At 50.2% G+C, this 10,399-nt stretch overlaps 1 protein-coding gene across 3 annotated transcripts in view; it reads left to right on the top strand.

Annotated features, from left to right (window-relative positions):
- The first annotated feature begins 2,116 nt into the window (after positions 1 to 2,116).
- The window catches only part of CMTM7 (CKLF like MARVEL transmembrane domain containing 7), a 55,148-nt gene continuing 46,865 nt past the window's right edge, over positions 2,117 to 10,399 (top strand). The window contains exon 1 of one of the 3 annotated variants that reach the window (XM_025883439.2): positions 2,117 to 2,337. In XM_025883439.2, the coding sequence (XP_025739224.1) occupies positions 2,185 to 2,337 (153 nt within the window). In that variant the 5' untranslated portion in view covers positions 2,117 to 2,184. The remainder of the gene's footprint in view (positions 2,338 to 10,399) is intronic. The other 2 variants (XM_025883450.2, XM_025883444.2) reach the window with 2 other exon arrangements.

Below are 10,399 nucleotides of genomic sequence, written 5' to 3' on the forward strand. Positions count from 1 at the left end.
TCTCAAACTTCAGCATGCATCTGAATCATGTGGGGGGCGGGGGGAACTTGCCAAAACACAGATTGCTGAGCCTCACCCCCAGAGTTTCTGATTCAGCAGTTCTGGGTGGGGCCTGAGAATTTATATTTCTCACAAGTTCCCAGGGGAAGCTGGTGCTGCTGGTCTAGGGATGATACACTGAAAATCACTGATTTAGAAGATTGCTGGAAAATTGGATGAAAGCCCCTCAAAGGAGGAGAAATTATCCAGTGCTTGGTTTTTGGGTTTCCCTGAAACCTTCACTCCAACAAAGACCCCCCTCTATCATCTCCGTTGTGGGTTCTGAAGTCTTGGAAAAGGACGGGAGTGAAAAATGTAAATTTACAGAAAAAACGATATGCAATACCAACTTCATGCTAGTGGGCATAGAGCTGGGAATGTTACGGAATGGTTGTGTGTCTGTCTGTCACAGCCGCTCCTAGGTACATTTACCTTTGTTTCATGGAGAAAGAAGTAGAGGTAGCAGGGGCGCCTGGGTGGTTCAGTCGTTAAGCGGCTGCCTTTGGCTCCGGTCATGGTCCTAGGATCCTAGGATCGAGCCCCGCATCAGGTTCCCTGCTCCGCGGGAAGCCTGCTTCTCCCTCTCCCACTCCCCCTGCTTGTGTTCCCTCTCTTGCTGTGTCTCTCTCCATCAAATAAATAAATAAAATCTTAAAAAAGAAAGAAAAGAAGTAGAGGTAGCAGGCAGTGTTATCTAAAGAGAAGACAGATAATGGAGTTAATTTTTTTTTTTGGTCATGAAAATTACCAAATGTATACAAAAGTAGAGAAAATAGCATAATGAATCCCCAAATGCCTCAAACTTGGCAATGACAGGTTCTCCAAGTTGAGTGTTCATCAGAATCACCTGGGAGACTTGTCAAAATAGAGATTGGGTGAACATCTCCACATTCTAGAATTATCAAGACTTTGCCACATTGATGGCAGTCTTCCAATTGTACAGCACCGGTATCCTATAATCTCTGAGAGGCAGATTTTTTTGGTCATTCACAAATGAAGTTAGAAGTTCAGCCACAAGGACACTCTGCTCAAAGGGAACACTGATAACATATCTCCCCGTGGTAGCCCCGATTGGGCCTGTGTTCATTCAGAAAATAACCCTGTGTTGGGCTCTGCACTCAGTGTGCAGTCTGCTTGTCCCTCTCAGGAACAGAGGTTCCTTCCCCTGTTTTCTCTTTCTCAAATAAATAAGTAAAATCTTAAATAAATAATAGATAGATAGACAGACAGATAGATAAATAAATAACCAACCAACCCAGAAGGGAAGCAACACAGTGTGACACTTGGATAACTGTTTCACAGCTTCTAATGAAAGTAAAGGTGGGCTCACCTGTGACCCAGTAAATCCACTCATAGGTATTTACCCCAGAGAAAGGAGAGCTTAAGTCCACCAAAACAAACAAAACTTTCCAGAATGTTCACCATAACTTTATTAGGTACAACAGGAAGATCTCAAACGCAGAGCTGAGTAAGAGAAGCCGGACACAACTGAGAATATTCAGTACTATTTCAAGTATAGGGCCAAAAACAGGCAAAACGAATCTATAATGACAGAAAGCAGGATATTGTGGTGGCCTCAGGCTTGGGGGTCAGGGGGCTGCTATGAGGGAAGGTAGATTGGGAAGAACCTCGAGGCATCTTTTGGGGGTATTGGCACGTTCTATTAGTTGAGCTGGTGGTGGTTACACAGGTGTGCATATAAAGGAAAATTAATGGAGGGGAACCCGGAGGGTTTGGGCATTTCGGGGCGTGTAAGTTACACTTCGGGCAAGTCCTCTTCCCACACATCCGCAGCCACGCCCACACCAAACCCCGGGAGGCCCAGACCCAGCTGCGGCCCCCGCCTTGCCCAATTCGGAAGGGCCCGGCCCACCGTCCAGGCCAGCTTCTGCGCCTCGGCGAGCGCAGGGAGGCCGCGCCCTCCCGGGAAATCGCCGGGCAGCCCCTCCCCGGCCGGGTCCCGCCCGGGCTGGACCGGGGTCCCCGGCGCGGGTCCCCGACGCGTGCGCCCCGCCCCCACCGGCACCCGGCGACCGCCCGCCCGGGCGCGCCCCGCCCTGGCCCCGCCCCCGGCCCGCCCCGCCCCGCTTATCTGGCCGGTCGGCCGCGGCCAGGCAGGCGGCGGACGGGCAGGGGGGCCGCGCGATGTCGCACGGAGCCGGGCTCGTCCGCACCACGTGCAGCAGCAGCGGCGGACCGGGGGCCGGCGCTGGGCAGCCGGGCGCGAGGCCCTCGGAGGGGCTGCTGGACCCCGTCTACCCCCGCACGTACTCGGCCCTGCTGAAAGTGGCGCAGATGGTAAGAGAGGCCCGGGGCGCGGGGCCGGGGTCTCGCGGAGAGGCCCGGCGGGAAGGGGAGCCGGGAGGTGGCGCGCCGGGCGGCTGGAGCCGGGCGGAGCCCGCCGGAGCATCTCGCCGCGGGCGGGGCGGGGGGACTGCGCCGCCACAGTCAAGTTCGGGGAGGGCTTTCCTTCGGAAAGTTGGGTGCGCTGCCCGCGCCCTGGAACTCAGCCCCGACGCCGCCCTTGCACCCACGGACGCAGGTCTCCAGGGTCCCAAGTTTTTTCCAGCCACCCCTCTGCGGGGCCCGACCCGCTTTCCGACAGAAACCACAGGCAAAAGTTGCATTTCCTCTTCCTTCCTCTTCTCCGGGCCGCGCCGCTTCGAACCCGAGCCGCGGGGTGGAAGAGTCGCCCGGGCGGCGCGCTGAGGCGGCGGAACCCGTCCTTCTCCCCCTCGAGGCCTCCTCTCCCCTCCCAACCCAGAGAGCAGGGCTGCCCTGCTCGGGGCGCAGTTTCGCAGAAGAGAGGAAGTCCGAAGTTCTCAGTTCCCTGGTGGGGAAAAGGGATGGGGACCCTGAGGGGCAGCTGCCCTAGACCCCTGCCCTCTCAAGTTCAAGGGAGGGTCCAGGTCTCAGGGGGCCGCTGGAACGCCGAGGATCGATGGGGAAGGTCCGTTTTGAGGAGCCTGTGCACTAACTTGTCCCCTCGCTAACTGTTTGGAGTATCCAACCCTGTATTTACTGTTTTTTCCTATGTGTACATACCTATGATAAAGTTTAATTTATCAATTAGGCGTAATAGGAGATTAACAACGACTAATAATAAAATAGAACAATTATAACTATATACTGTAATAAAAAATATGTAAATGTGGTCTCTTTCTCAAAATGCCTTATTGTACTGAACTCACCCTTCTTGTGATGATGTGAGGTGATAAAATGCCTGACCGATGAGATAAAGGGAGGTGAATGATGTGGGCATTGTGACCTAGCTTTAGGCTGCTATTGATCTTCTGACTACTCAGCAGAACACAGGGTCATCTGCTTCTGCCCTGTGGTTGACTGTGGCTAACTTAGCACAACTGTGGACGGGTGGGGGGTGGGGGGTACTACAGTACTTATTTGGGGGAGCCAGAGTCACCTGAAGTGGGGGTCACCTGTGGAGCCAGGCAGGCTAAAAGTCTGAGCCCTGAGTATGTGTGGTGCAGGAACCTTCCATCAAGGCTGATGTCTGGCCCGTTCTCAAGGTCCCCACTCTTCTTTCTTCCCAGCTTTTTCTTCTTTAAACAAATTTTCGTCTTAAACACCTTTCCCATTAGTTTGACGTGTTTTGTGCCGCTAGGTTGGGCTGTTTGTGACTCCACTCATTGTAATGTTTGCGGCAAAAATGGTGGGTGGCGGGGAGTGGTAGTTTGGAAGAGGGGTGTGGAGGAAGGAATGTGGCATAGGAACAAGATTACACATCCAGAAGCTAAGGTGGGCCAGTCGCAGGGTGCTGGACGCAGTGAGAGCTGCTTGTGAATCCATAGCACTGTTGTTCTGGTCTGTGTAGAGGGGGCTGTCATTTCCTGCTTAGGCCAGATCAGAAGGGAGGGGGACTGAGTTCTCTTTTCTCTAAGAAGGGTGTCTGGATGGACCAAAAATTAGGAAGTGTTAGCTACTACCAACAACAGCAAATTGTGCTGAGGAGTGTTGGTTTTGAGCAGGCATTTTTTGGCTCAGGGTAAGACTGCTAATCAGCCAAATAGAGGGGACCAGCCCACCTCTTTGTCCTTAAAAGGTGGGCGGGGGTGAGACAGACCCTAATGGAGCACTGGAAGACATACCATGAATCAAATAATGAGTTCGGTGGACAAAAAGTGGAATCAGAAGCCTTCATCTGGTCCTTGAGTTTGATGGACAAAGGTAATGGGGTCAAGAAGGCTCCATGTTGGTCCATGAGTTTGGTGGATAAGGGTTGTAGAGAAGAGAAAGCTCCACTTCATTGAAAGCTCCTCAGCTAGCCTCTTGCCTGTGTCCCTTAAGTCACAGGGCTTGTTGTTCCATAGAAGGGAACAAAGACCTAGAGAACGGCTTCTCTGTTGTGCCTCTCTTAAAACCAGGCTCACGGGATTCTTACCCCTTCTTCCTTCCCTGGGGAGGCCCCTGTGATTGCAGGCTGGTTTGAGCAGACCCCTTGGAAGTGAACTTACCCTTGCAGGGTGGTCATATTGAAAGACTCTTTAGGGTTGTCCACCTGGGCCTCTTGTCTAACTCTTTCCCATTCTCCTCCTCTTCCTCTTTTCTGGGGCCTGCATGGACATTTGATATTCTTTCATCTCCTTTGCCAGAAACATCTGCATAGCCAGGAGTTAACAACATTGGGGAAGGGCAGATGCAGCTGAAGTGGTACCACCAGTGGGCACTGTATCCATGGGGCTCCGATTTTGACCACTGATGTCTCATTTGCATCCCGAATAGGCTGACCCGTATGTCCTAGACTTCCCATAAAGTGTTTTCCTCCGTCTAATCGACAGACCTGTCAACATATTACCTTAAGAAATAATTGAAAAGGCTGTTCCCTTTTCAATAAGGAACAACTTCCTTTCTTTGCTTTGAGTCTCTCCTGGGTCCACCACCACCAGAAAATGAGGAGAGATAATGGAAGGAAAGTGAGTTTCTCAGTAAATGTTGGTACTTTTCTCTTTAATGAATCTTTATAATCTTGTGGCCCCAATAGTTTAGTTTCTTAGGTCTTCCTCTTTAGACTAGAGACTGTCACAGTTGTTGGCCCTATAGGAGTGGGTTTCTTTGTTGTTGTTAATAGGTCTATTTTTTGAACCTTACCATTGTTCTTTGTAAGGCGCTAGGGAGAGATGACTGGGTGCCTCAGTTGGTTAAGCATCTACCTTTGGCTCAGGTCACGATCCTAGAGTCCCGGGATCAAGCCCGGCAGCGGGCCCCTTGCTTGGCAGGGAGCCTGCTTCTCCCTCTGTCTGCTGTTCTCCCTACTTGTGCGCTCCCCCACCCCCCCGACAAATAAATAAATAAAATCTTTAAAAAAAATAAATGATGTACTAGGAATTCCATACTGTACATCACAGATGTGTCATTAACTGTTTTTAAGGATCATGTGAAAGAACATGTTTTGACAAAGAAGAAACTGATTGAGAGGTTGAACTAGTAATATCCCACAGCTGTCAGCAGCAGAGCTGGGGCTGACCCAGGCCTGACGGGCTTCGTGTGCCCAGAGACCCTGCAGAGTTGTTGCTTGTTAATAGATCTAGGGAAATCAGTGCCCACTGAGGTACCTCTTCACACCCAGTAGGATGGCAGCAGTAGGAAAGACATGATATCAGGACAGAACCATGTGGAGGACGTGAAGAAATCAGAGCCTTCATACATTGCCAGTTGGCCGGGGGTGTGTAAAAGGGTGCAGACACTTAGGCGAATAGTCTGGCGGTTCCTCAAACAAACATGGAGTTGCTGTATGATCCAACGGTTCTGCTGCTAGGTAGATACTGAAGAGAAGTGCAAACACTTCTCTTAAGTATATTGTGTGAAAACACACAAAAACTTATACACAAAAGTTCATAGCAGCATTATTCATGAGAGCCAAAACGTGGAAACAACCCAAATGTCCTGATGAGGACTGGACTGATGAATGGATAAATAAAATGTGGTGTATTCATGGGATGGAATCTTAGCAGAAAAAAGTATAAAGTACTGACACAGGCTACAACATGGATGATCCTTGAACACACGCTAAATGGAAGAAGCCAGAAACAAAAGACTACATATTCTTTTTTTTTTTTAAAGATTTTTGTTTATTTATTTGATAGAGAGAGAGAGCACAAGCAGGGAGAGTGGCAGGCAGAGGGAGAGGGAGAAGCAGGCTCCCCAAGCAGGGAGCCCGATGCAGGGCTCCATCCCAGGACCCTAAGATCATGACTTAAGCCGAAGGCAGACGCCTAACCGACTGAGCCACAAAGGCGCCCCAAGAGACTACATATTCTATGATTCCACTTAACATGGCATGTCCAGAACAGGCAAATTTCTAGAGACAGAAAGTCAATTAGTGGTTGCTTAGGGCTGGGGAGTTCGGGAGCAATGGAGAGTAGCTGGTAATAGGTAGGTGGTTTTTTTTTTGGATGATAAAAATGTTCTAAAATGGTCTGTGGTGTTGGTTGCCCAACCCTGTGAATATACTAAAAACCATTGGATTGTACACTTTAAATGTGTGAACTGTATCTCAGTAAAGCTGCCAAAAGGAAATCTAGGGCAGAGTTCAGAGGGGGGTACTCTGCATGACACCACTGGGTGTGGGAGGGCCACAACACAGGAAACCCCCTGGCCATCCTCTCATATCCACTACTAGAGGAAGAGATGTCCCCCTGCAGACCTCACAGAATCTGAGCCTGAGGAGGGGGGTGCCCTGAGGTCTGAAGAGGTCCAGATGGCCCTGTGTGTGACCTCGCCAGCATTCCTCATCAGTTCCGCAGACATTTATGAGTGCCACGTTCATCTTCCTTTCTGCGGGAGCAGGGGGCTGTGACAGAGCCCTTGCCCTCAGGAAGTCTGTGGTTTCACTGACGAGACAGACAAGTCCCAAAATTGGTCGGGGAGATAAAAAAAAGTCTGGTTGCCTGCACTAGGAAGGAAGGAGAGAGGCTTGAAGGTGAAGGTCACATCTGAGTTGAACCTTGAGAGCTGAGTACAGGTTGGTGAGGTTGCGAGTGCACTCTTACCTCTGGAAGGCCTTTGTTCAGTATGTTTAAGTTGGAGATGAGGGATGGATCGGGGGCGTTGGAGGGGAAGAGAATACAGCAGGACGTGAGGACTTGGGCAGTCCTGACATCTAGAAAGAGGCATCATCTCATTGCCTGGGTATCTGCTATGTTCTTATGTGAGGCGTGTGGAATACAGCGGTTAACAAGACAGACCCTTTCTGCGTGTGCAGAGAAATGGGGGCTGTGACATTTGCAGTACCATATGGAAGGAAAATCAGAGTGTAGTTTCACAAGCTGCAAAGATGGAAACTTAAACGTCCTCCCGAAGTTTCATTTATTTACTCAGCAAACATTTGAGCACCTGTTGTATGCCAGAATACGGTGGAAAGAAGAGTAAATCAGGCAGATCAGTCCCTGTGCTCCTTATACTCAAACAGGGAAAACAAACATTAATAAAATGATTATTAATCTGTAACTATAAACCGGGACAAAAGCTTGGAAAAAGAGGTATTCAGTGTCATAGAGAATTAACTAGAGAGTCTGACCTGTCTGGAAGGTAAGGAAGGGCTTCTCTAAGGAAGGGATATTTGAAGGAAGAGGGAACAGCATTTCCAGAAGAAGGAAAAGCACAGACAATGACTCAGAGTCTGGAAGGAGGAGTATTGCTGTGGTTGGAGGGGAGGAAACAGAGGTGGGAGTGGTTTGGGTGAGACTGGAGAAATGTGCAAGGGCCAGACTCTGAAGGCCTGCCAGATCATCTGGAGGGTATGGTCCTTCATCTAAGAATATCAGGGAAGCGTCCTGTCATCATCAACCCACCATTTAAGTGGTGGTTTTCAAACCAGGGCTGTACCGCCCCCTAGAGGTTATTTTGGAACTTTATGGAAACTTTTTTTGGTTGTCACAGGGATTGGGATCGTATTATATATACATTTTATTCATTTCAGGATAGTAATGAGGGCATTGCCAATATTTAATATCCTAAAGAGATGTTTTATCTGAAATAAGATTCAAGGAGCCTACGCAGGCTGGGTGGAAGCTGAGTGGGTGTGTGAATCCAGGGAGAGTACAACTCAGTTTTCTGGCGTGAGAGAGCATTCTAAGTACCCTCCAGCAGGCCAAGGCGATTATGAGCTTCACTCTGGAAATTCAGAGCCCAGTTCCCAAATAGAATTGGACTGAGAGGGGAGCCCAGCCTCTGGTGTAGCTGTGAATAGACTTATATGTGGAGAATGACCCAGCATAACCCAGAGCTGTCCACCCCTCTTTGTTCTGCTTTGGGTCTGGGTAGCAGGGGAGCACCAGTTTGGTTCCCAAATGCAGTCTGCACACCCCTGTCCTCTTTCCTGGAAGCCAGAGGGTTAAAGGCAGCAAAGAACCTCACTGCCAAGATCCCTGTACTCGCGGCCCAGTCCTGATCCAACAACAAGAAACTGCTTTCCATCAATAGCCAAACAAATAAAAATAATAAAACACAAGTTATGGGCTTTATTCCCGATGACAGAAGTAATGCTTGCTCGTTGTAGAAATTTGGGGAAACACAAAAAAGAAAGTAGACTCTCCCACTCTCTGTTTCCCAAGATTAGTCTTTAAAGTAAAATTTTATACCATTTCATAGTAGACATCTATAATTTGGGGTGTTTTTGTTTTGTTTTATATAGAAAATTAGGATGGGGCACCTGGGGGGCTCAGTCGGTTAAGCGTCTGCTTTCAGCTCGGGTCATGATCCCAGGGTCCTGGGATCGAGCCCCGCATTGGGCTCCCTGCTCTGCGGGGAGCCTGCTTCTCCCTCTGCCTGCCGCCCCCACTGCTTGTGCGTGCTCTCTGTCAAATAAATAAATAAAATCTTGGGAAAAAAAGGAAAATTAGGATGATGTATACCTATTTTGTAAAATGCCTTTATTTATTTTATTTATTTTTTTTGTTTAATATGCGATGAACGTTTTCTTGTGTCACTTCATGTTTGTCTGCAGTTTGGTTTTTCACAGCATCATTGTAGCCAGTCATGGCTGTACCACGGTCTGTGGGACCGGCCCCCTCCCCCTTATTGTGGCTCGAGGGCTTCCAGTTCTGCCGATGTACAAACAAGGCTGTGGTGAACTTCCTTGTGGAGAAGTCCTGGCGTAAATAAACCCTTCCTCAGGATAAATGGCAGTGACCTTTTGCAGAGAGAGAAATGAAGTGCTTTGTGCCCTTCGGAGCATGATGACATTAAGCAGGGATGTAAACGTTTTAATATCTAGAAATTAATGGGTATCCCTTTATCATCCAGGATGATATTCAAGGAGACAAATGTGATGGTGATAACATTTTAAGTCGTAATAGTATTTTTGGTGTCTGATGGTTTGGGAAAGGAACAGTGCCATCGAGGGGCTAGAAGGTTCTGTAGTGCTTTTAAATGCACTTGCATTTAAGTAATGGCAACAGCATCTGCATAAATTTGAAGAATGATAGTACCACAGCTTATTTATTCAGGCGGCAGAGCATGTGCATTTCTTAACTACTGTCAAGAATTCCCCTCCAGGGCACCCCACAAAACACCTGCCCCCAGATTGGAAACCAGTGGCCAGAGGAGAGGGTGCTGATGAAGACACCAGATGGAGGGTCTACCAGGCTGCGGGGGCCGGGGCGGGGTGGAGCACAAGTGGGTGCGTGTGTTGTCCCCCGTGAGTCGGAAGAGAGTCCCCCGGGTTTTCGGGCATTACAGCGGGTATTAAAGACCCTCCAGGGCAATCCTGGGCCTCACTCGGGGGACTCCCTGTGGAGGTCAGGGTGTGGAGGCAAATTCTGGGGTCAGGGAAGCGCTCCTCTCTGCTCCCTTCCTCCCAGGCCCTCGCCCTCCCACCGTGCTCCCAGCGCTTCCTGCCCAGCGCCACTGGACCTCCATCTGTTTCCTCCCCCTGCCATCTGCCCCGGCGTGCTGCCCATGGAAGCCTCCCTCCGCCTGCCACAGGCGCGCCACCTCTGTCACCCGTTTGGCGCGGGGCTCCCTCTCCCGCCGCTCACTCTCCAGCATTCCTCACTGGGGCCTTAGCAACTCCTGGCCCCCGCGGCCTGGCGCAGAGCCCGGTACTGGCTCCGGCGGGGGAGGACGGGAGGACAGGAAGGGGGAACCTCTCCCCGCCCCATCCCAGCTCCCCTGCGGCAACAGAGAAGCTGCTCCGCCTCCTGCAGAAAAAGCAGTTCACCTGGTCTGTGTTTTAATCAGCAATGATCGGGACATGGCCCTTCCTTTTCCCGGGCAGCCACACTCTTTTCTTCCTTCCTTCCTTCCCTTCCTTCCCTTCCTTCCCTTCCTTCCCTTCCTTCCCTTCCTTCCCTTCCTTCCCTTCCTTCCCTTCCTTCCCTTCCTTCCCTTCCTTCCCTTCCTT

This window comes from Callorhinus ursinus, unplaced genomic scaffold (assembly GCF_003265705.2).
Source record: "Callorhinus ursinus isolate GAN/ISIS: 27379988/994484 unplaced genomic scaffold, GSC_fseal_2.0 scaffold1, whole genome shotgun sequence".
Taxonomy (NCBI): domain Eukaryota; kingdom Metazoa; phylum Chordata; class Mammalia; order Carnivora; family Otariidae; genus Callorhinus; species Callorhinus ursinus.